The sequence below is a fragment of the Notamacropus eugenii genome, chromosome 2 (assembly GCF_028372415.1).
Source record: "Notamacropus eugenii isolate mMacEug1 chromosome 2, mMacEug1.pri_v2, whole genome shotgun sequence".
Lineage (NCBI taxonomy): Eukaryota > Metazoa > Chordata > Mammalia > Diprotodontia > Macropodidae > Notamacropus > Notamacropus eugenii.
In genome coordinates, this window is record NC_092873.1 from 468,813,985 (window position 1) to 468,840,488 (window position 26,504).

The 26,504-nt window shown below is 40.2% G+C and overlaps 1 protein-coding gene across 1 annotated transcript in view; it reads right to left on the reverse strand.

Moving 5' to 3' along the window:
* Positions 1 to 26,504, reverse strand: part of BRINP2 (BMP/retinoic acid inducible neural specific 2) — a 137,688-nt gene that overhangs the window by 52,440 nt on the left and 58,744 nt on the right. The window contains exon 2 of the mRNA XM_072648559.1: positions 15,695 to 16,044. Within this exon, the coding sequence (XP_072504660.1) occupies positions 15,695 to 15,966 (272 nt within the window). The 5' untranslated portion in view covers positions 15,967 to 16,044. The remainder of the gene's footprint in view (positions 1 to 15,694; positions 16,045 to 26,504) is intronic.

Sequence of the window (26,504 nt, forward strand, 5' to 3'; positions counted from 1 at the left end):
TATAACACGGGGACAAAGATCTGAATAACTGAGGGGAAAACAGAGTTTTACACCATAGAAATAGGGACTGGACCTATGATTTTATTAATATAGGGAACTCTTGGGTAAGAAATCCCAGCAATTCAGGCTGGTATCTTCCTTGTAACTTAGGGCTTAGAGACATTAAATGACTTACCCAGGGTTATATAGGACCCGAACCAAGTATTTCTGACTTTGAGGCTGGTTTTTTACATTTTTACTCCTCTCTTTCTTCTGTATGGACATGGATAATTCTAACACAGGCCCAGTGCACATCTCTGGTTAAATCACAACTTCCCCCAAAGTCGAATCTTCAGGACCAGATGAATGAAATGAAAGACTATTAAAAGTACCAGCTAATGAAATAAATGATCAATGAAAATAAAAATGATAGCACATTTTACATTTTTATTGATTTTCTCACATTTGATTCTATATAAACTCCACCTTCTATAGAATGGAACTTTTCTACCTACAAACACATGGTGTAAGGCTGATCACATGTACAATATTCTATACCCATAGTTCCCCAACTCTGCAGTAAAGGGAGGAAGGAATAGATTCTATTTCTGAAGCTCTTTAAAAACCTTTTTTTCCTGATATCTAGTGTATCACTAATCTCATTTTATGCTTGAAATAACAGAGGCTCATAGAAATGGGATAATTAGCCCACAGTCATGGACCTAGTATATGCCAGAGTTCAAACTTGAACTTAGGTCTCCCAGCTCTCTCCCTCAATGTTCTCTTTCTATGCTATACTGCTTTTGAACTTTGGGTGATTATGGGAAACAGGAAAGAGGATATTTGCAGAAGACGAGAGATAAGCAAATATTATCCATATTTATATAATAAAGTAGATAAGGTCAGTTTTGCAAATCATGGGCCATTGAGCTTTATGTCAGTCAATCTCAGTCAACATTCAATTGATTATTAAACAGATGATGTGTGCATGTAGGAAAAGAAATGTAATTTCAAAGTGCCAGCATAGATTCACTTAAACAAAAATGTTTCTCATTTACAAGGTAAAAAGAATGTCAAAGATCTGTTGTAAGAATGTTGATTCATGTCAACCTAGAAAGAAGTCTCTAGGACAAAGCAAGAGGCCTCTAGTCTTCGGATTCTCAGATCATGGATCTAGGTCTGCCATGTAGGCCAACCCCTTCACTTGGAATATGAGAAAACTAAGGTCCACGAAGGTGAAATGACTTGCCCAAAGTCAACCAGGGAGCTACCATTACGAGGGACATGTGGACTCAAGGACTCTGCCTTCAGAGCCAATGTTCTTTCTATTCCTGTTGAACAGTAAAAAAATTTCTTTTTAAAAATCAGTGACTTAGATGCATACGTCGATGGCCTACTTATACATCTGTGGATGTGTCAGAGATGGGAGGGACTGTTAATATGTTGAGTGGCAGAATCCATTTTTTTAATATTCTGACAGTTTGGAGAGTTGGGATGAAACTCACAAGATAAAAGGTAATGGGAATAAATGTGTGCTTGATTATAAGCTTATGTTTGTGTGTGTATATATATATAAATGTGTGTATATATGTATGTGTACATATATACACACATACAGAAATGTGTTAGATATTTTCTATGCATGCCACATGTAACACTATATATAATGTACAATATACATAACACATATGTAATATATGTATAGTATATGTAGATATAGTATATACTATTGCAGTTGATTTAATATTACATATATTCATGTATATGCATAACATGTGTATATACATAAACATACATGTGTGTTGTGTGTGTGTGTAAACATATATTTGCATGTATACATGTATATTTGTATATAGAGACATATACATACACACATATACACATACATATATATTCATGCCCACATACACATACACATATACATATATATATATATATATGCACATATACACACACATCACCTTCAATAATTCCATCAGGTGGAGACCTGAACTGCTTAACAGTAATTCATGTGAAAAACACCCAAGGCTTTTGGTTGACTAAATATTCAATGAGTCATCAGTGTGTCTTAGCTGCCAAAAAAAAATCATCATGTAATTTTAAGCTCTATTAACAGAAACGTAATGTCCAGAACACAAGGCATTAGATATAGGCCCACATGACTCTGTGATGGTCGGACAGCATGTGGAATACCGAGTTTAGCTCTCAGTGCACATTTTATTTTATTGTTTATTGAGGTCTTTTGTTTTTACATCACATTCATTTCTACATCTATATCTCTCCCCACTTCAGTGACTCAAAGTCATGCTATTTAACCAAGATTTAAAAAGAAAGGAGAAATTCAAAAGCCATTCAGGCAGAGTCAGACCAATCCACACATCAGCTCTGCCAGAGTCCATTATTTTCATGCATGTATATAGCCCACAGTCTCAGTTCTCTAATGCAGAGTGGTAGATTTTAATTTTTTCCCCCACTGGGTGTCACATTTTGAAGGGAACATGGATAAACTAGAGTATGTTTAGTAGAAGAGGGTACCAATGATAACGTGGCTCAGTGGATAGAGCACTGGGCCTGGAGCCAGGAAGACTTGAGTTCAAATCCAGCCCCAAACACTCACTTAGCTGTATGATCCCGGGCAAGTCTCTTAATCTCTATTTGCTTAATTCACCAGAGAAGGAAATGGCAAACCATTCCAGCATCTTTACCCAAGATCATGAAGAGTCACACATGATTCGATAACAACCTAGGTAAAAACAAAAACCCTCAAAACTATGTCATAACCAGGATAATTAAAAGAACTAGGAATTTCCAGCTTAGAAAATAGAAGAGTGATGGAGCACATGAGTAATGTCTTCATTTATTTGATGAGTTATCATTGAAAAGATATTCTATATAAACTAAAGAAAGCAAAATTAGAACCAAGGGGAAATCACGAGGAGACATTTTAACACAAAAAAAGAACTTTCTAACAATTAGAACTGTTTTTATAATGGTATAAGTTATTGTATAAAATAGTGATCTCCTTGTCACTGGAAGTGTTCAAGCAGGTCCTAGATAATTATCTATGAGACATGTTGTAGAGGATATTCCTACAGTGGTTGGATTGGGTGACCATTAAGAGTTTCTTCAGCTCCAAGACTGCCTGATTCTCTCTTTTCTAGAAATTCTCATACAAAATAGCCACATTACCTCATGTAGTTGACCCAGATATTGACTTATAGTAGAGTTCCAGAATTGGTTTCTTGCTTGCTTCTGCCAGTTTGACCTTGGTCTGTCCTTTTCCAAGCCAAGTATATGTGGTCCTTCATTTATACCCCATACTTGTAAGGTACACCCTAATCACCTCTTAACCCCTGAAGTCCTTCTCTCTGTCTCAATGGCCCCGTTTCTCCTTGAAATCTCTCTCTCATTCCACCCACCAATCCTAATTCTAGGTGAACATGATCTCTCTCCTTAAGCTATTCATGAATCTTTTTACTGATGTCTTCTTTGTCTTTGTCTTTCTTTGTTTTTGTCTTTCTTTGTCTTTCTCCAATTCTCCTTAGCATCATTCTTTACATACTACCATTAACTCTACCATATTATAAATACCATGAAGGTAGGATTCATGACATATCCCTAATGCCTCACACAATATTGTATCCATAGCAGGTGCTTAATAAATATTTGTTGCATTGAATTAAGTTGATCTGGTTTCTAGTCTCAGCTGTACAACCCACCTGGGATGTGCAGGCAGGCATCAGAGAAGACAGAGTAATGTTGTATTCATGCCTACTGAAGGCAAGCAAAGATGCCTCACTGGCCTGCAGACACGTGACATCATTGGATTAACAGAGAGATGGAGAGGCCGTTAGAGTTTAATTAGTCCCTCATTTTACAAAGAAGGAAACTGAGACCTAAGGAAGTAAAACAGCAGGTTCAAGGTCACATAGGGAATGAAAGGAGCTGAGTTGGGATTTGAATATTGATCCCCTGTTACCAAATGCAATACTTTTCCTAAGTAGGATTCCAAAACAATAAAGCCTGTGTACACAATTGCTAGGTTTGTGATCAATCCTCCTTTTATCCCTCCCCCTCCCCCAGTCAATATCTCCTTTAGGATTGGAACTTAACCACAGACAGCACTAGCATGCCCAGGGGTAGCTTCACCCTCTTAAGTTTACCCCAGTTACTAGTAAACCAACACCGTCACCTATGTGGAATGATCATTAGCTGTCTCTCTGCCCCAACGGATCTAGGAGATCTCATTCCCAGAGGTTCTCTCTTCCTCTCCCTTCTTCGTCACTGGCAGATCCCACAGGGAACACTGGCACTTGTGGAACATAAAGTAGAGTATGGATGTGAAAAGAAGAAAAAAATGGTGATTCTCATGGGACCCAAGCTTCACAGCAATGAGCTCAGAGCATCCCTGGTACCAGCTGTCTCACCTCATTGTCAGCCAGGGCCTCTCTCTGGGCTGAGCTGGGGGCTGGAAGGGTTGAGGAGGTGGAGGACTCTGGCATTCTTATTCACCGTGCCTGAAGTTGCATTTGATCTTTAGGAAGGCCAGTAGGCAGATCTCATGCCTGAAGCTTCTAATGCCCCACTCCCCTTCACTTAGCATTTATTTTATTTTAATAATCATAATTAGCTAGTATCCACTGAATGCTTTAAAATGTGCAAATCACTTTATGCATGTTGTCTAATCAGACACTGTGAGGTATGTTATATTTTATTATTTATAATTCTTATTTAATATAGAATATGTATTATTATATTATATCATTATAAATAATATTGATGATGATGATGAGGCAGATGGAGGTTAAGTGAATGGCCTCAAGTCAATAACTAGTAAGCGTGTGTGGTAGTGTTTGAGCTTGGCTCATTCCTGACTCCAAATTCAGCATTTTCTTATATATTGGTTTATGCTCTATGCTCTGATCGTCCCTGTACTGAAGAAGCTCAAATTCTCTTTCACTTTAATCTTTGTAGGCTTGAAGCCTAGAACACTGAAAAAGGTTTAATAAATGCTTATTAGTTGACTGACTTCTTAACTGCTCTAGGACTCGGTTTCATCACCTGTAAAACAAGGGCACTGGATTAGATTACCTCTAAGGCCATTCTTTTTTCAGCTCTAAAAATCAATGATCCTGTCATACTAGGTCAAGTTTTACTGGGCAGATTCGTTGGTGATCCCTAAACTCATGAGGTGGGTCTTGTAATCAATGATTCCCAAGGCTTCAAGAAAGTGACAGAGGGTTGCGGAAGTGAAATGAGCCCATTTTCTTTCCTCCTCAGCTCTCCCTTTAATTTTCAACTGATGTTGAGAGAGACACAGTAAGAGAATGGGTTCACCAAAGGTTGCAGCAGTGGCGGAAGCATCCAATGGAGGATGCATCATATATTTGGAAAGGAGGCATAGAGAACACACAATGAGAAAATAAGTGCATTCCTACCCAGCAAATCCTGGTGTCAGCAGTAAAGAGGCTAAAAACTCCTTGTAATGGTCTTCATGGGCCATGGTGAGAGGCTCCCGCCCTTCCAGACACACACTGCTCACAGTAGCGGTTCATTCATGAATAAAATTAATTATTTTCTGAAGCAAAAATTAATCCTATATTTCTCTGCCTGGCTGACTTTTGATCTCTCCACCAAATCTCATCTGAAAACAAAACTGTTCCTTCCTTCATCTCTCCACCCTCTTGGGCCCCCTCTTCCTTCATGACATGTTCTTTTCTTTTTCTTAATTTTAATTTTATGGATCAATTTCTAGACTGTTGAGAGGCCATGGAGGGTCATGGACAGCATGCCAGGGATGAAGTCAGGAATCTTGCCTCTGCACCTTTTGTTTTTGTTATGGTTATCATTGCTGCTGGTCAGTCATTTCAGTCATGTCCAACTCTGTGTAACCACAAGCAGGTCACTCAAATTCACTGAGTTTCTGTCTCCTATCTTTAAAATGGAGATCTTGACACCTGTCATCCTGACTTCACAGAGTCATTGTGATGAGCAAATAAGGTCATGCATATAAATCACAATGCCAGCCTTCAAGTGCTATATGAGTATCAGTTATTACTATTATTGAAAAGAAGCTAAAAATTCTAACAAGAAAAGAGGAGCAGAGAATGCATTGTAGACAAGGTGATTGACTACAGCAATGCAGAAAGACTATACACTTAAGCAGGGCAGGTTTGCAAGGGTGGAAGTCCCAAACCGTCTTGCTGATGGAAGTCACAGATCTTTTCAAATATTGACATATTAGATGAGCTACATCACATGGGGAGCCTGGGACTGGAAGCATAGTAGCTGATTTCTGCCTCGGTAGGAAAGAACTATGTTAAATCCCAATAATTTTTTCTGAAAATACTATATTGTTTATAATTATATACATGTATGCATATATATACATACACACAGATACACATACATATACATACATGTGTCTACATGTCTGTGTGTGTACATATATGTATGTGTGTATATATGTATATTCTCCTTGACTAGATCCTAAACTCATGGAGAACCAAAAGACCCTGTCTTCTTCTCGCCTTGGGTCCAGTCACATTGCCTAGCATAGAGCTCTGCATATAGGAGGTGTACCATAAAAGCTTCTTGACAAACTAAGTGTAAGAAAATCATAGAAATCAGAATTGCACTGTATTAGAGCTTTCAGACACTAGTGATGACGTGACAAGTGCAGTCTTAAAACAGTTGGTGGGAGGTAGGTGCTTACATGGATTTCTGATTTTGTTTTTGCAGATAGAGATCTGAAAATGCTATTTCACCAATTCAGGGAATTCCCCACGTGGAAATTCTCTCCTCTGAGACAGATGAATAACTTGCCTGCAACTTACAGCCTTGAAGAGTCATCGAGGGGCACTGATAAGTTAAGAGATTTGCCTAGGGTTATCGAGTCAATAAGTGTCAAGGGTGATGTCTGATCCTTTCAACCTCCTTTTGACTTTAGCCCGTCCAGATGCCAATTTCCTTTGTTCACGGCCTCAGTAATATGTGAAAAATGACGTGTGATCATTTTTTGAAACTGTAATATCTAGGAGGCACAGATAGAGTGCTAGGTCTAGAGTCAGGAAGATTCATCTTCCTGAGTTCAAATCTGGCCTCAGACACTTACTAGCTGTGTGACCCTGGGCAAGTCACTCAATCCTGTTTGCCTCAGTTTCCTCAGTATAAAATGAGGGTGTAATAGTACCTAACTCCCAGGGTTGTTGTGAGGATCAAATGAGATAATAGTTGAAAAACAACTTAGTGGAATGCTTGGAATACTCTATAAATGCTAGCTATCATTATTATTATAAATGTTTTCAGAAATGGTCATAAAAGAACAATTCTGGATTGCAGTGGTGTCATACAAATCTCACTATAACCTTGGTCTCAACATCCATATTGTAGCTCTGTCTTATAGCTGACGCTGCTTTATATATAAAATGTTTGGGGACCATTTGGTAATTAAATCCTCAATTCAATTCAATACTTATTCATTAAGCACCTAGTATGTGTCAGGCCCAGTTCTAGGGATACAAAGTTAAAAATGAAAATAGTCCATGCCCTCAAAGTTTCCTTATGGATCAAAGCCATGATAGGTTCATAGCATATGTAACTCTATCCTATAACAAAGTAGATTATAGAGGCAAGAGGCATCATGTATAATACATCACACCTTGGCTCTGGAGTCAGGAAGATCTGTATTCAAAGTCTATGTATAACATTCACTAAATCTGTGGCCTTGGGTAAACTTCAGTCTCCTCATCTATAAAATGGAGACAGTAATATCCATAGTACCTACCTCCCATGACTGTTGGAAGGTTCAAATGAGACAATCAATGTAAAATCCTTTGCAAATGGTAAACCACAATACAAACGTCAGTTATTAATATTGTAGTTACAAATTGGGACTTTTTAATGCTCAGCTAAATAGTGAACTGAATTCATGGTTGTACTAAGTGCCACCTCCCCATCAGTACCCTCAGGAAATACTGTCAGGGTTAAGGGTTAGAAGCTTTACATCACCATGTATTTCATTTAAATCCTTACTATATAAGTAAAAGATATCTCTAGTCGAGTTAAGGTAGGCTTCACTGGAAAATTCACCAAAGTAGATAGATGAAAGCAGTCAGATGTTCTGGACAGTCATGTAGGTTTTCAGTTCTATGTTTCACATGCTGGAACTTAGTTAAATAAGGGATTCCTGGATTTTCTCATTCTGGTTCTGCCTGCATCCTCTGGGCTTGTATGTAGCTCCTTTCTTTCCATTCCAATCAATGCCTCCTTTGCCAAACCACAGACCCAGAGCACAAGCCAATCCATATCTCATGGCTGGGCAGCTTTACTAGTCTCAAAGTCATATAATTCTGCCCCAAGATGAATTAAGCTACTTCCTTCCTTCTCCCATGTAACCAAACTGTAATTGTTTCATCATCCTTCACAGTATCCTCCTAACAAAATAATGCTTGCCCTCTCTCTCCTCTCTCCCTCTCTCCTTCTCTCCCCCCACCTCTCTCTGGCTTTGGGGCTGTGTCTGTCTCTCTGTGTCTGTCTCTGTCTCTCTCCCTCCCCCCACCCGTTTCTATGTCTGTCTGTCTGTCTGTCTCTGTCTCTCTGTCTGTCTGTCTATCTCCAACAGATGCGCTGAACACCTAGGAAATCACTGGGATTTATTCAGGAAGATTTAAATGACTTCATATTTATGTGGATTGTGATCTCTAATTGGAAATGGTGCCTTTCTCTCAGGGTAAGCTGTTTATCCCCAGAAAGCATTTGTTCGCGGGTGAGTTGTGGCCCAGATTTTAAATCAGCTGTGAGGTTCCTCCTTCTGTGATGCTTTCCATCTCCCAGTCTGTTTCCTCATCTTTCCCACTCCCAGGGGCATCCCTCAGGCTTCTTTGGAGCCCTCTCGCCTTCTCTGCCTTCATGTTTTCTCCACAGTAACTTCATCTGTTCCCAGACTTCATCTGCTCGTGCACCAGCATCTCCCACGGCTACCCTCCCACCTCTAACCTCTGTCTTGTGTCTACAGCATCCTCTCCAAAGTGTCCTTGAGGACAGATTCCTTCCCCCTTAAGCCTTCACCACTCCTCTGCCCTGACAGCCTTTGTCCCTCTCTCCAGCTCCCTGATTCTCAGCATTTTCAAGTCCTCGTCTTAACTTTTTCCTCTCTTCACTCCCATCCATGCTACTACAATGTCTTAACTTGCTTCCTAGTATATCTCCAAACATTCTTCTTTGTTAAGGAATACACCTCTTCTCGATATCTCTTTGCCTTTGTTGACAAGATTTCCAAAAAGCAACATGGTACAGTAAAAGGAGTCAGGGTTTTAAGTCAAAGGACCTTGGTTCAACTACTGCCATTATCCTGTCTGTGTGACTTTGGACCATGAATTTCTATTTTTTCATTTGTAAAAAGAAGGCTATTTAACTGTGACATATAAAGTGTTTGAAAGTCATAATTTCTGGGTATTTAGTCATTTTATTAATAATTCTAGCATTTTTAATAAAAAGTCAGTGGCATTCCTGAATGCCAAAGATAATTATGGCAGTGGGTTCATGGCTTATATGCCCTTGAAAGAGAGGTGTTCGTGAAGGTTGAGATCAGCTCTGATTGGTTAACAACTAATGAGAGGTGGACTTTACAAAGAGTAGTGAGGTCACTCTAACGAGAGGCTGAGAGTGACATCACGTCAGTCTTGGATTGAGAGAATATCCCTATACCCAACCGTGGGTCATCTAAACAAAGAATCTATATCCCTCACCTAGACCCCAGGTGATTGGGTGGAGTAGCTATACCCAGAATGAGGAGAATGTTAATCCTATCTTCTATCAGTCCCATCCTAGAAAGACTGGATAAGGAAATAGGACAAGAAAAAAGAAGCTGAGAATTTCCCAATTTTAATAACTATTAATACGGGGGAGAAATCATCATTTCTCTCAGAACTAAATAACCTCTAAGATCCCTTCTGGCTGTGGCTCTATGACCCTATATCAGCATCTTTCCCTATACTAATTCCAAATGTCCTTGACCAATAACGTTCCTTAGTCAAAACCAGATACATTCATAACCCACCATCCTCGTTGTTTTTAGTTTTTACTCTTTTTGTTTGCTTCTCCCAGACTGCATCCTTACCTGGATCATTCTGTCCTATTTTTGAGATTCTCTTCCTGTTATGGTCTTTTTTTCCCATAAAGACTTCTAGATCACCTACAAATGCTTCATTTTCAGAAAGCGATGGAAAGGGAGGCAGCGATGACTTGGGGCCAATTCCTTGGACTGACTAAGCACTAACCTTGCATTTGTCTCAAATGCAAAATTATATCTATCATTCTATATGGTTTCAGCCTCTTCCCATCTCTAAATTTTAATTTATTCTTTCCTAGTTTTAAGTGTTTCATCATAGTGGGCTAGATTTTTTCCCCTCTCATGATTGTCTCTCTATTAAAACCTTAATAAAAAAAGAAATTAAAAAACAAGACTGCTCATTACTTTGATTTGTAGCAAAGGGAGAATGGAACATTACCGCCAGAGTGTTTCGAGAAACCATATTTACATTTGCATCAGCTCAATTTAGGTGCCTGATTAGGTTGCGTGTTATGATGAAGATGCACTTACCAGCTGAAGGGAGGTGTCATGATCTAGAGTAACGAGCACAAGACTGCAAGTCGGGAGACCTGAGCACTATTTCTGACTGCAGCCCTGGATGGTTCTCTGACCTTGAAGAAAAGTCCACTTTAATTCTCTGGGCTTTGGTTTTTCCATCGGCTCCCTAACGCTTCTTTTGTGAGATGCTAATGAGTGATAGTTTCCTGAGGTTCTGCCATGAGCAGAGCAGCCTACTAGTTGCTGGGGTAGATGGTGAAAATAAGACCATATCTGACCCCTTAAAAAAATAATAATATATTGTGTAACCAGGAGATGAGCTCATGCCTCTGAAGCCTGCTAAATTCTTGGATCAGAGGATTAGACATTTAGAGGAGTTTGTGAGAAGTTGGTAGGTACAAATTTGAAAATTTGCTACAAAATCGAGCCAAGAAGTCCAGCACCCCTCAGATAAGCCCACTTAACTGAAGGACCTGTTGATCTCAAGGTCCATATCCTAACACAGTGAATTTCATTCTATCCTGGAAAATGGAGACAGTGTATTGGAGATACATCAGCTGCTCTTGAAGCATTTGTAGTCAGAGGGCCAGTTCCTTTTAGTAAACAGCAGTTTTAATGGACAAGAGACCATATAGCAGCCTAATATATTAGCATCCCTCTTGCTCCTTCTGGTAGCTTCTCAGAGCTGTGACAAGTAATGGGTCTGCTCCAGAGAGGGAACAGACATTCCAAAGACACCAATTGTCGAGAGCTGAGTCTGGGTACAGAGTAGAATGTACATGCTAAATCTTAGCCTGGATAGACTCACCCAATGCAGCTTTTTGTGGGCAGTGATACAGAAGAGGGGCAGGTACTTGGGAATAAACATACATATATATATGGATTTAGGGTTTAGAATAAAAAACACATGCATTTCTATATGTATATACGTGTGTATGCACATATATGTATATGCATTTATGTGTGTATGTATATTTGGACATGATCAATTGGCTTTCTGCTTGACTATCCATATTTTTTTTCCAGTGAAGGTAGGCAAGAGAGAGAAAAGATATATTTCTATTCACTGAAAAATTCATAAATAAATCAGAGGGAAAGTAAGGGAAGAAGGAAAGGGAAGGAGAAGGGTGGGAAAGGAAGGAGAGGGGAGGGGAAAGAGAAGGGTATCATGGAGGACTCCCTTTATATAATTGAACATAGGACTTAAATAGGAATTTTACCATTGATTCCTTTTAAAGATACTTTGTGCCTAGCATATGATGGGGCCCAGTAACACCAAGAGTACATTAGCTTACCAGTCTTGGGTAAGCACAAAAGTACAAAGCAGATATACTGGCTGGTAAGCACCGATCTCACCAGCCTCCACATCTTGTCACTGTTAATGGCTAAAGGCTGGCTGACGGTTCTAAAACTACTCTGCTCCTAAAGAGCAATTGGGTACTTGAGGTTTTGTTTTCAAAACTCTTGAAGCTCCCTGCAGTTAGCTGAACAAGTGTTTTTTTCAATCAATGAGGAAGGAAGGCTGGTTTCACTCTTACATTGTGTGTGAGTGGCCACTAAGTGTCTGATTTTCATCTGCACAGTTCAGGTAAATTGCTTTTCCCCCCACTGTTGTGTGAAATCAAGGCAGGGCATGTTGATTCAATTTGATTATGTCCTCTGTACATTTTGGGGGGGAGGGGAAGTAATATGAAAGGCTCATCTGCCATGGAGTAGCTAGCTCTGCCAAGGCCCACACATGACGTCATGTAGCACTTTCTGATGTATTATACTCTGCCTCATGTTCCCCTTTATAAGATTTGACAATATGTTTTCTGTGGGAAAACGGGACAAACTAGGAGTTGGTTGTATAGTATTTTAATGTTCCTTTGGGAGTGGTTTCTAGTCCACACCAAGTAACTCAGTTGTAGAACTGAGCCAAACACCTAAATGAGTATGTTAGGCAGAAACAGAGCTGAGTAGGAACAAAGACAAAACAAACAAGTTTTTGCTGAGAGAGCACTCAAACAGCATCAGTGATTACCCAGAGTCACACTGGTTTCCTTAAGGATGGAAATTTCAACTCCCATAGTACTATTGAGGTAGCATTACATGAATGTTACCTTTTCTACCTTCTAAAAGCTTCTCCCCCATCCCCATATCAGACGGCTGCTTTTCTGTCAGAAAAAGGCAGGGCATCTTAGACTCTTCGCTGTACAGTGACTGACCCCAGATGCACAACATGGTACTTCAAGAGCTTGTCACTTTAAATGATCCAAAGCTGTTACAATTTGATAGATGGGTACACATGTGATAATGGATCAGTTCTAAGCTACTGTGAGGGCAAGCAAAATAGGCTCTTTTGCAGTTTTCATTTTAGTATCATCAAGAAGTATAATACCTCTATTTGAATGTGATTAAAGAAGATCTTCCCCACCTATTGATGGGCCTGTCCATTGAGGGAAGATTGATTAGGGGAGTTGCTTTGTAGGAGGGTCCCAAGTACCTTTTGTTTTTTCTGTTAAGGCACTGGGTCAGAGAGTCATGCCCTCTGGCTCTGAAATGTGTATAAATACTCTGAGCATGAAGTTTTACTTTGCGGCTTACTGACTGGAAGTGTTTGTTTGGCCAGAGGACTCTGGGAAGCTGCAAAGGAGCTCCTGGCTTTGAAAACTCAGATGTTGGTACTTCCCTCTCTAGTAATTATGGTCAGACAGTTGGACCTGTTGGTTGAATTGTGATATATGTATCGATTATGGTCAGACAGAGGAAGCCATGTCTGTTGATCTTTGATTTCTCTGTATTTTCTCTGAAGTTCAGGGTGCTGACTCCCCTGAACTAAGTAAATTATATTTGTGCTTGATTAAAGGAATGATAAATGTACTTGATTAAAGTGATTTTTGACCCCTCAAAAGTTGCCTTTCCTTTTGAGAAGCAGATCTAAGAACCTGTGATAACAAGGCCCCTTGTGTATGTCAGGGTGCTTACTCTTACAGTTACCACCTCATCACCAGGCTACCAGATATGAGAAATACCAGAAATCTGTGTGGGTGGGTAAGGGCAGGAGAAGAAGGAGGAAAAAGGAGGAGGAAATGGTGATGAGGGGAAGTTCCACCATATAAGCTCATCAATAAAGCTCTTGCTTTATTGTCTTACACAGTCAATGGATTTCTAAAAGGTTGAGTATGAGTGGAGAATTATGGGGTCACAGCTTATTTTTTAATGCATATTTAAATGCATAAAATTTTGAATCATAGTTTATTTTTAAAAGCAATCAAAGAGGCTCATAGAAAGAAATTCTATGATGAACATGTAAATCTTTCAGTTAAAGAAAGAATTATATAAAACAGAATTCCTCACTACTACATCTTTTGGATTTGGGGAGGAACACTAAGAGTTTCATTTGTGTAGCTAACTTAAAATGGGGGGAGGGGTTGTCATACTGCTTAGATGTCTGCTTATTGTAAAAATAGGAAGGCCAAGTTGTCTTTGAAGGAAATTTGGCCTTTAGACTGGGCAGACTTTAAATAATGAATCAACCACTTCAGTTAATCCCTATCCCCATCCAGTGCAGCCTTTTAGAGGAGAAGATATAAAGCAGGAGAAGATACCTGGGAACAGAGGATGTTTATGTGGTAGAGTTCAGGGACTGAAATCAGAAGGACTCATCTTCCTGAGTTCAAATCTGGCCCCAGATCCTTACTAGCTGTATGACTCCGGGCAAGTCACTTAACCCAGTTTGCCTCATTTTCCTCATCTGTCAAATGAGCTGGAGAAGGAAACGACAAATCACTCCAATAAGATGTTGGAAAACCCCAAATGGGGCCATGAAGAGTAGACACGACTGAAATGACTGAATAACCACCTGGGAACAGGGATATTGAAATTCATAAAATAAGCAAAGCTCCTTCTCCATGACTGAATCGATCAATCAATAAATTAACCAAGACACATTTATTACACACCTCCTGTGTGCCAGGCATTATGCTAGGTTGTAGGCTGAATGAGATTTGGGAACACTAGAGAGAGGCTTAGAAGAGCACTTTGCCAGTCATGCATATGGGCTACAAACATGGAAATTTTAGCAAACTTGATTCTCTGCACCTCTGACCTATTTGGGTATCAGCCAAACACATATCTAGCTTTGTCTCTTAATGTGATATGAGAGTGGGCATTCTAAGCAACTGATAAGTGGCCCCCATACCAAACATCTGGCCACCATTTTAAAAAAGTTTTGCTTTGAAATATTCCTGTGCTACATACTTCTGCTCTCAGCTCTCAGTCCTTGCGTTAACTAAAAAAACTCATGCAGATGTTTTAAAGTCATCAGAAATCTCCAAAGATAAATTGGGGAAGTGGGAGGGAGGGGGATAAGGTGAAAGAGTTATGGAGGGAGAAAGAAAGAGAGTGAGAGTTCAAGGGAAGATGTGTGCATGGTCTTTGCATTTTGAAGTACCCTAAATGGTGCTGTGGCACATTGGGTCAGGACCCGGGTGTGGACAAGCATTGGTCTGGCCATCCTGGAAACATGTGACTTCAAAAGAAGAGTCAGTCAGGTCTCATACTTGACCTTCAGTTCTGATGTTCTAAGAGATCGGTGGTAGAGAAGAAAACTGTTAACTGCCAGAAAGAGCAACTTTGTCAGAGAGTGAGGACAGGTGCCCTTCTGTTCCCTGCAGAGCTTAGTTGGGTCTCTGAAATAGGAGGTTGGGTTGCCCTTCCCCTTATTTGCATGTGTAAGTGATTACCACTCATAAAAAAATTCAACCCATTAGTTAAAACCTGGCCCCTGCATTTGACTCTGACCTCCTGCTGCATCCTGGGCTACATGCTGACTCCATACCGCATGATTTGTCTTCAGTTTATAAGCCGCATGGCCTATAAATAGAAACTCTTTTGCCAAGTTCCCCAGGAGAAATCAGCAGGTTTTTTTTTTCTTTTAAACAAAACACAACAAAACTATGGTGGGTATATTCTCCCTGACTCATGGCATCCCCTGCTTTCACCTCTTGCTTGCTCTGAGGGTATTTGGGACCAGGGTTTGACTGATTTTTGCCTTAGGTCTGGGTCCTGGGTGACAGAGGGGCTAGCCCAAGTCAAGTAGTCAATGACACTGAGTTCTTATCAGATAAATACTTATCTCACCTGTAAATCCTGTACCTGGTGGTGAAACCTTGACGGTACCGTTCCATGAAGTCAGCATACTCTTGAGCTCGGTGAAATGGGCCCCGGTCAGTGAGCAACCAATCCAGTGGGGGCTGACCAGCCAAAGAGGCATGTTGCTCAGGGGTCACAGCAGCAGCCGCAGCAAGGGCAGTGGTGGCAAAGATCCAGCTGGTAAGACATAGTGCCAGCAGGGTCACCCATGGGGTCGCCAGCCGAAGCCCTTTAAACCGAACGCCGCACTGCCACCTCATGCTTCTCCTGGGCGGTTGGCTTCTTCATTCTCTCGCCACACTCTCCCCGTCAGCACTGCTCCTCCAGGGCCCCTGGAACTAGAACGATCCAGAGAGGTGATGTCAGTGCAATGACCCTTCCTTCAGTCTGTGTGGCAACGACCACCTTCCTCACCACCCACAGGTATTCATGTACAACCCTGAATTGGGCTGGTCCTGCTTTGGGAGCCCCTCTCCTGATTCTTTATAATTTTTAAAATATTAACCTTCACTATGAATTATGTTTTTAAATATTTCCCACATGGGGAAGTTGAGGTACAAAATGGTAAAAAGTAATACTGGCTTCACAGTAATTATCTATGTGAACATGGACAAATCATCCTTCACTCTGGGGACTAGTAGTTAGAAAGACCTTGGTTCAAAAGTGCCTAGCACATAGTAAATGGCTGAGGAACTTACCAATTCACCCAGGATGACAATTTCAGATGGTCTGGGCATGCCCCAGTCTCTAAATCAATCCCATGAGCCTTACCCATGAGGTGTGAGATGTCAATAATCTTCCCCAACATATTTCAAGATACAAGGAAAGGGATAGTTTTAGATTCAAGCAAAATTGGGATAGTGTCTTGGAAACAACAAACATGAGCTTGGACAGATGTTAGGAGATGGTGGAGAGTAGAAGGACCTGGCAGGCTATATAGTTCATGGTGAGTATGCAATCAGTTACCTGGGCATTAGAAAAGTCTGTTTCAATTCCTGAACCTTTAATTGGCAAATCATTCCTTTGAGGTTAACACATTTAAGATAAAAATGAAAAAATGCAAACCTTTTCAAAGAATGACCATATTAAAATGTTACCTTAGTTTGAATTAGCTTATTGGATGTTTTCCTACAAACAGATGGCTGGAATTCTTTGAGAGAATGGAAGTTCCTGAATAAATGTTATTTTGATTAACTTGTTGACTTGGGTAACCATGGAAGGAATTTAGCCAGTCATGCATTGGATATTGGAAGGGACTATGGATGGAAGGCTAACCAATTAAAAGAACAAGATAAAGGTTTCTAGCATGTTGGCTCCATCATATATGGAGGATTTTTTGAAAAATTCAGGAGTCACCTCCTCCATGGAGCCTTTGCTGACATGCTAATTTGTTAGTACTATCTCCTGCACTCTCTGCCCTTAATTTTCTTTGTATCTGAAATATCCCACCAGTAAAAAGTAGGCTGCTTGAGGGTGGGAATTTCATTCCTTCCCAGACTGCATTACAGAAACATTTTCCTCTCATGACCCCTACAGCATTTCTTAAACTGTGGGGTGAGAAGCATTGCTAGACTTTCCCCAACATCCCAGAAACCTGTTCATCCTGGAAGTTCACTCAAGTGCTGAAAATCATACCTCCACCCCCAAAGCTCCTCCCTCTAACTCGGTGGCTTCTCCCAGAATTTCCATTTAAGAAGGCTGCCCAGGCAAGCCATGTCTTTAATTTTCTCCCAGACCTTTTCTATCATTCCCCACGATTCCCGGTGCGGGGCACCTACCACCCCATTTTCCTCTCCTTTCATGCACTGATTTCTTCCATTAGAATACAATCTACCTGATGACTGGTGCTACTTTGCTTTTCTGTTCTCTGGGGTTAGCATGGTAGCACACACAGCGATGGCTCATAAATGTTTGTTGACTATTTCACATTGGTCACTGCATCCCCAGTACCAAGCACAGTGCTTGGCATAAAATAATAACTGAATAAATGTTTACTGAATTGAAATGTATTGGACTGAACTGAACTGAACTGAATTAAAAGGCTGAGAAGACAGAAAAAGACTGTATTGGTAAAAGGGTAAGCCTACACTGATGAAACCAGCAATCTACCAAAATGCACTAAAGGACTTACGGATCAAGGACTTTGGGAGAAGTAATAAGTCATAGGTCAAGGTGCTTTAATGAAGTTTTTTGGAAGAAATAGGACATATAAAACTTAATGGAACTGTATTATTATTTCTTAGTAATGATATTTATTTAACAACATACCGGGAAGACCAGTTTCAGGATCAAATGGTTTTGATTGTTAAGGTAAATTCGCTGAGCACAGCAAGAATGCTGCATTCAACACTGCCCCTCAGAAGGAGAAGGAAAAAAAAAACCTGGCCTTGGAATAATATATTTTCCACTTCATCAGTTTTTCTCTGGAGCTGAAGACAGTTTGACCAAAAATCTCTTCATAAGAAAGATAAGTTTCAAATCTATTTTAAAAGTTTCTGTAAAAACCTATCACTAGGAGAAAAAGACCATCTGTACAAAAATGTTTATAGTGACATTATTTGAGATAACAAAAAGCTAGAAACAAACTATGTGCCCCACAACTAGATGATGACTAGATGTTACAGGGCAGGGATAGAATGGAGGCATTCCTTTACTGTTGTAAGGAAGGATGGAAATGGAGCACTGCCATGAATATAGGAAGACCTATTGGAAATGAGACCAAGTGAAGAAAGCAGTGCCAAAAGAAAAGTATATAAGATGGTTTCAAGTATATAAGTACTTGAAAATATGTGCAATATACGTGTATATATACATGTATATATCATGTATACGTGTACACACAAACACACACACATATATATACACCCAGGTATATGGTTTAATTGAATTGGATTGAACTGAAGTGAATTAAACAGCTGAGAAGGCAACACACACATGTGTGTATACACACATGTATATATCCACAATACATAAATAAAATCAACGTGAAGTAGCCACAAAACTCTGGTTAAATAGGATAGTCAATGTTGATACCATGCCATACATTTTAAAGGATAGAGCTCTCCTTTCTGTTACATATTTTCCATGTTGGAAAACTGAGGCATGATAATGGCTTCATATTAATCACTTATGTGAACGTGGACAAATCATCCTTCCTTCTAGGGACCAATACTTAGGATGACCTTGGCTCAAGCCTCCAGAAGTGCCTAGCACAGAGTAAATGGCTGAAGAACTTACCAACCCACCAAGAATGACAATTGCAGATATTCTGGGCATGCCCCACTCTCTAAATAAATCAAAGATTTAATATTTTGTAAGAGTTTATTGGGGTATTTGTTGGGAAGTGTAACTCATGTAGAAACAAAATGTTTTAATAAGCTTTCTCCCCTCCCCCCTCCCCTACAGCAATAGTTAGAACTTATTTCTTTTCCTTTTTAAAAAGAGCAGATCTGGGGGTTGAAGGGCATAGAACTCAGCTTTTATGTGATTCCTCAGATCCACTTATTCTCAGCAAGTCTTCATGCTGTTTGTTCCTCTGGTGAACCTTGTACTTTATGAGGCTGAAGAATTGTGTGTAAATGTTAATCTCTTTACGATATATGCATACTGTTAACAAACAGAGCTGTCCAATTAGCACATGTAGGGACTGGGCCTTTCTTCACATTTCTAGTCCCCAAACTGATGGCTTCATTAAGTGGACTTTTTTGTGCCTACATAGAGTTAGTACAGAAAAGGTTGGCTGACCTTGGTTTCTTGATATGGAATGCTAAACATAAGAAATTCAAACTCACCTGAGGAAATCCAAAGAATTTCAATTTCTAATGGCAACTAATGACCTTAATCAAGGCTGCATCTCTTTACTCTAACAAATAAGCAATTAACTTGGTAATAGGAGAGAAAATAAAATCCTAATTAATGAATTTGTCTGAGAGATGAATTTATTAGTGGCATTTGATCTTCACTGATGATCTATGTGATATTAAGTTTTACTGCCCCAACTTTGTAAATGCAGGTACTGAGGTACAAAAGTAGTCATCTGTAGCCATTCAAGGAGGACAGCTGTGTGGTGAAGGGAATAGAACACACGGGGCCTTCAGTCAGGGAGACCTGAGTTCAAACCTGGCCTCAGACACTAACTAGCTATGTGACCCAGGGCAAGCCATTTAACTCTGTTAACATCTGTAACATGAGCCGGAGAAGGAAATGGCAAACCACTCCAGTATCTTTGCCAAGAAAACCCCAAATGGGGTCACGAAGAGTTGGATATGACTGAAAAAAGGGCTAAAAACAACAGGAAACCATTCAAGAAGTATGTGCCCTTATTAGAGTCTCTAAGGCAACTGGCTTGAAGATAATTTATCCAGGTAGTGGATTTTCTTAGGTCATGTTAGCCTCTTGCTTCTCTAGGCTTCTGTTTTTGCTTAGATTAGGATTGGAATGAATGAATGAATGAATGAATGAATGAATGAATGAATGAATGAGTAAATGAATGAAAAAGCAGTTCCCATAGCTTGCTCTGTGCCAAATGCTATGGTAAACATTGGAAACACAAACAGAAAAACAAAAATTGTCTTTGTTTTTAAGGAATTTACATTCTAACAGAGGAGATTATACACATAGGGAGTGGCAGCCAAGGAAGATAATCTTGGGTTCATAAAGTTATAGTGATGGCAAATAGGGTGGCAAAAGAATAGACTGTCCAAGAAAAAAAAAATCAGTCCACACTTAAGAAAGCTGAATAGTTGAACTTCAGGTCCAGAAAAAGCAACAGCTACTGCCAAAATACCTTAGAAGGGCAATAGATTCTCTCCCATGGATAGATAGATTATAGGCAGTTAATACACAAAAAGCCAGGAAGAAGAGGGCTTCTTTGTTAGAAGGTTGGCCCTCTACACAGCTCTTGAAGAGAGCCATGTGGGACCTATAAAGTGGTAAAGAGACAATGAGACTATGGCATTTCTGGTGGTTTTCTCTCCCTGTGTGTCAGTGTGCTTCCCTCTATTTTGCATGTGCCTGGGCACTCTTTTGGGTTGAGGCATGATGTTGAACACCTTGTATACGAAAACAGTCTTTGATGATGATACATCAGTTACCTAAGATCAGCACTGGTTAACTATTTGATATCTGAGTTGTTCTTCTACTGTTCTTTTGGATGTACCAGAGTCAGAAGTCACAGGAGCCTAGAATAATGATTGGGGCAGGGTGGGGGCGAGGAGTGAGGCAGGGAGAAGGTAGGAGGAGGAGGAGATGATAGGAGGAGAATGAGAGAGGAGGAGGGAAACAGGGGAGTGAGAATGAATGGCAACCTACTTTGGGACTTTTGAGATCCAAATTGTAGAGTATTTGATAAGAGGGGAAAGGGAAAGATTATCAGTTTATTCAGGAGGATCACAGTCATGGAAGATGTTTACTCATTTTCAGGAAGAGGGAAAAAGAAAAGCCCTAACACTCCAAGAAATGAGGCATATACTTCTCTGGGAAGTGTTAAGAGGCTGTCTGCTGCTCACTAAGGAGATAAGAGAAGTAAAAACAGAATCCCTGCCTTCAGAGAGCTTACATTGTAATGACAACATGCAAATAACTTTATAGGTACCTGATATATACCTAGGAGGTAGAAGATACCCTCAGAGGGAAGGCATTAGCCATTGCGGGGAGGGTTTGGGGGAGGACTCAAAAAACCTCTTCCAGAAGGTAGGATATGAGCCAGGATGTCAGGAGGCAGAGATAAGGGAGAGCATCATAGGCATGTGAAAAATATGGAGTTGGAAGGTAGAATGTTGTATTTAAGGACCAAGAAAGTCACTGTCACTGGATTCTGGAGCATATGGAGGGGAGTAAAGTGTAAAGAAGATTGGAAAGGTAGGGAGAGGCCAGGTTGTGAAGACTTTGCAGAGCCAAACAGATATTGGAGGCAATAGGAAAACACTGGAGTTTATTGAGAGGGGTGTGTGTGTGTGTGTGTGTGTGTGTGTGTGTGTGTGTGTGTGTGTGTGTGTGTGTGTGTGTATGTGTGTGTGTGTGTGGTGTGTTGGTAGGGGTGGGGTTGGGGAGGCAGCATGGTTATATCCCTAACACCACCATTAATTCAATTAGTGAGTAAGGTGAAAAACAATGGATTTAGAAGAAAGAAGATAGAGAAAGTACTCTTGATGGAAGCAAACTAGCAGAATAATGAAAGGTAGCCATTCTCAGTCCATTATCACTTCTATGACTCCCTGTCTAGAGATGATTTCTACAGCAGTCATATGGAGCAGTAGATAGAATGCTGGGCCTGGAGTCAAGAAGACCTGAGTCCAAATCCAGCCTCAGACACTATGACCTTAGGAAAGTCACTTAACCCCTCTACCAAGTTTTTCCTCAACAGTAAAGTGGAGATAATATGAGTACCTGCATCCTGGAGTTGTGGTGATGATCAAATGGGATATTTATAAAGCACTTAGCTCAACGTCTGATACAGAGTGGGTGCTTAATAAATGCTTGTTCCTTTCTCTCCTTTCTCCTTATCCTTTTTGTAATAGCTATGTTCCACTGGACATGGCTATGGAAATACCCACCACATGTCTTTAGGGGTTCTTAGAGGCAAGCACCATGGAAATAAAAATAACTACAACCAGCATCGTCAATTGTCAATCATCATTATTTATTCAGCACTGTAAGATTTTTCAAAATCATATATGTATAGATATGTTTGAATTATGTGTGTACATATATACATATATGTATATATGTGTGTATATATGTATATATGTGTATATCTTATTTTGTTTGCATAACAACCCTGTGAAGTGGGTGCCATTGTTATTCCCATTTTACAGATGAAGAAACTGTTTCTGAGAAGCTAAGTAACTTGCCCAGAGACCAGATCTGAACTCAGGTCTTCCTATCTTCAAGTCCAGCACTGTCCATTATGACACCCAGATGTCTCTGGCAAGCAAAGAAGGGGTCAATCAACCAGTAATTCCATGGATTTCAACCATCAGGGTCAGCTAGATTGTGATTGGTCCTCTGTGATTCCTAATGATGCCCTCCCCTCCTCCCTCATGTCATACCCAGTTTAGCCTTCTGGCCTTCAATGTTCATCAAGATTTAAGGAGTCTGACTTCCACTAACAAGCTGTGTGATCCTGAGCAAGTCACAATGCCTTCAAGCCTCCATTTCTTCATCTCTACAAATGAGGCAAGATGATCTCTAAGGTATCTTTGCTATTATACAGTTGTTCAATCACATCCAACTCTTCCTCATAGCTTGATGAAGTTGTGAGACGCAGCCTGGTTTGATGTTAAAAGCCTGGGGTTGAGATGAAGAGACTTGGGTTTGAATGTTGGCAGATTAGTCGCTTTGAACTCTTCATTTAGCCCATCTGGGTCTCAGTTTCTTCATCAGAAAAGTGAGTAAGTTGGACTAGGTGAGCTTGAAAGTGTCTTGATAGTTCTGATATCTGATCAATCTGTGAATGTAATTCAGAGAACTTAGGTGGAGATAGGGATGGTATATGTAAGTGAGAGAGGCAAGAAGATCTTTGAAAGGTAGCTTTTGTGGTCTGATAGCACTTAGCACATTATGCCTTGTACTAAGTTGTTAATTTCCTTCATATTCATATTCACTATGTGCTAGGAAGGCAGGTACCTATTGTCCAATCTATGAACTCCAGAGTGAATTGGGCTTAAGGTTTGGTCTTGAGAACCCAAAGGAATAAAAGGCAGCTTTTTGGCCATGAAAGTATATCTTCCCCTGGGCAGAGCACCCTGAGGTGAGGTGAGGAGAAGAGAGGGGAGGAGAGGAGAGGGGAGGAGAGGAGAGGGGAGGAGAGGAGAGGTAAGGAGAAGAAAACAAACAAAAGAAGAGGAAAGGAGAGGAAAGGGTTGAGGAGCTGCTTTTCATTCACAGGTTATGTTTGTTCTTTGTTCTTGAAGAGGACCATGACATCAGGGAGATAATGACATGACTTGCAGTTGACTTTGAGTGAGGGAGACCAGGAATCCTGAGGATCTTCCCCAACCAGTTTAATTTTTTTTTTAAAGGGGCCATCCCTAGAGTAACTACTTAAAGAAGCCTATTCACTGAATGGATGTTATCCCACCCAGAATAAGAACCTGAAAAGACCTAAGCCTAAAAGGGCCAGGGTCCCACATTGCACCCGGAGCCATCTCCAGTCAGCCTGATGAATATCTAACCACTGGACCCAGATGGCCCTAGAGGAAAAAGTGAGGCTGGTGTCTTTACACCGTCCTCCCTCACTCAAATCAAAGTCGACTGCAAGTCATGTCATCATCTCCCTGATGTCATGGTCCTCTTTGAGAACAAAGGACAAACACAACAACAGCAACAATTTCCTTAACTTGACTCTTTAGTCTGTTACTTCTTTGAGATCAAAGATTCATCTTTAAAGTTCTCAGAGTTCTAAGGAGAGTTCTTTACAGACAACAGGCTTGTTATCTATCAATTGAATGAATGAATGAAGGGTGGCAGAAAGGAGTTATAAACCATAATTCATATATGCTGAAGCAGTGACATTTAATAAAATGATTAGGCAGTGACATTAAATAAGTTCTCAAGCCATTTTTGAGTGATTAATAGGGCAGCTTTATTGAGGGGGTGTTTCCTTAATTAAATTGGAGGGTAGTAGTGGTAGAAAACTCAGGGTAATGCAGTTCATTTTTTATCATCAAAAACATTTTCATGGGAAAGCCTTGTTTTCTATTAAGGAGGGAGCACTAAAGAGGGAAGATGGGTAGATTGCGGGGCTGAGAGAGAAGAATGCAATAGGAATTGGGTGTGCCCTTGAATAAGTGGCCTGCAGGAGAGTGGGGGGGAACCCTTTTATTTCACTGATTTTCATTATCTTCTGAGACTTCTCTGGCTGATATTGTCTGGTTGGCTCAGAGGATTGTGATGTTTATTTTCACGCCATTAATTTTCCCTGGGAGTTGTAGCATCTAACTTCTACTGTAAACTATTACTGTCAGGTTAAGGCAGGGGGACGTTTGACAGTTCTGAAGGCAACAAATGAACTAGACCCCAAATCACCAACAAACAGCCAGGTCACAAGATTTTTAGGGATCTCTCCAATAATTCCCCCACTGCCAAAAAAGGATATGACTTAAAATAGAATAGATTCATGGGTGTCTATCCTATAACAATGACTGCTACCACCACTACTACCACTACTACTACTACCACCACTATTAGTACTACTGCTGCTGCTGCTACTACTACTAATGATGATGAGGGGGATGGGATCTAAACCACTAAAAGGAAAAGACCATGTCTTTGGGATCTGGATCCCATAAAGGACTTTTCCACAGGGCCCAGTCCCTGGCATTTGCCTGAGGCATCGCCCATCCCAGTAATCCTTTCAACTATCCTTTCATTGTGGCCCCATGTCGAACCCTTAATTCTGTGTTACTTCAAACCTAGCCCAACTTTCATTGTCTGTTACCTCCAGATGACCCCAGGTTATTAGCCACTCCTAGATCATGTCCAGATCTGCCCACAATCTTTCTGTATAAAATGTCCATCTTGTCCCCCATTAAATTCCACAGATTCCTTAAAAATCTGCTCTGCCTGTCAATACAAGTATCACAAATGCTCAGATTCTTAAAATTTGCCCACTTCTATTGGCTATACAATAAACCTTGTTTTTGACTGAAAGAAGGCTTGAGTCAAATTCTTCTGAGGCAGAATTCACATCTTTTGCCCTTGTATTTCAGAACTCCCAGTACCCCTAGACCACAACATGACTATTATTACTATTACTACCAGTATTACTACTGGAGAGATGGCCTATAATATAGTTTCATCAGTTGAAAACTAGAAGGATTTTTCCACCTTTTTGTTAAGTTTTCTAAGATTTGTCCATCCATATCCACAAAGTCCATCACATCCATCTCCTCACTACTTACATGACCCTTTAAAATGATTTCATATCTCTAGCTTGCAGTGTTATAATAACAGTTGCATCAATATATTTATCCAGCATTTCCCCTTTGCCCAAATTTCTTGGACACAAGTGCCAAGGCTTCCTAAAACCCAAGGTGATTATGTCACTGCCCTGTTCAAGGCTCCCTATTGCCTTTAAAATAAAATACAAATGTCTCTATTTGGAATTTAAGAATCTTCACAATCTTAATTGCATCCTACATCTCTAGACTAACTGCCCATTAATCAACTTCATGCACTCTATGGATCCAGCAAACTGGCCTACTTCGTGTTTCATGTAAATGACATTCCACCTTTCTCCTCCATGACTTTGCATGGAGGTTATCCTTCTTCATCTCCATGTTTTTGATTCCTTAGCTCCATTCAAGGTTCATTTCAAATGCCATCCCCTACAAGAGGCCTTTCCTAATTTTCTCAGTTGTTAACGTGCTCCCTCCCTTGCAATTTGGTTTCACCCAAGGAAAACAGTCTACATGACTATAAATATACAGTTAGAAAGAACAACAAAAAATCTAAATACTGTTTAATTTCAATAAACAAATACAGTCACAGGGAAAAGATGAGAATATGCATCTGCCTTCTTCTGCAGAGGTAGGGGCAAGGGATGTGAAACATTTCACCACCTATCTCACTGACCAATTGCCTCAGCTGGTTTATGGATTGGCTAATTCTGTCAAATTGCTTTTTGTCTTCTCTTTCTTTTAAATTGTTTATTATAAAGGAAGGCTAGCTAGGTGGCAGGTGGGAGAGGGAAGAGGGCACTATTTGTATATTTAGAAGTGGAGGTGACATAGGGGAGAAAAGAATTCTAATTTTTTAAAAAAGAAAATTCATATAACGAAGACCAAGTCCAAATCTT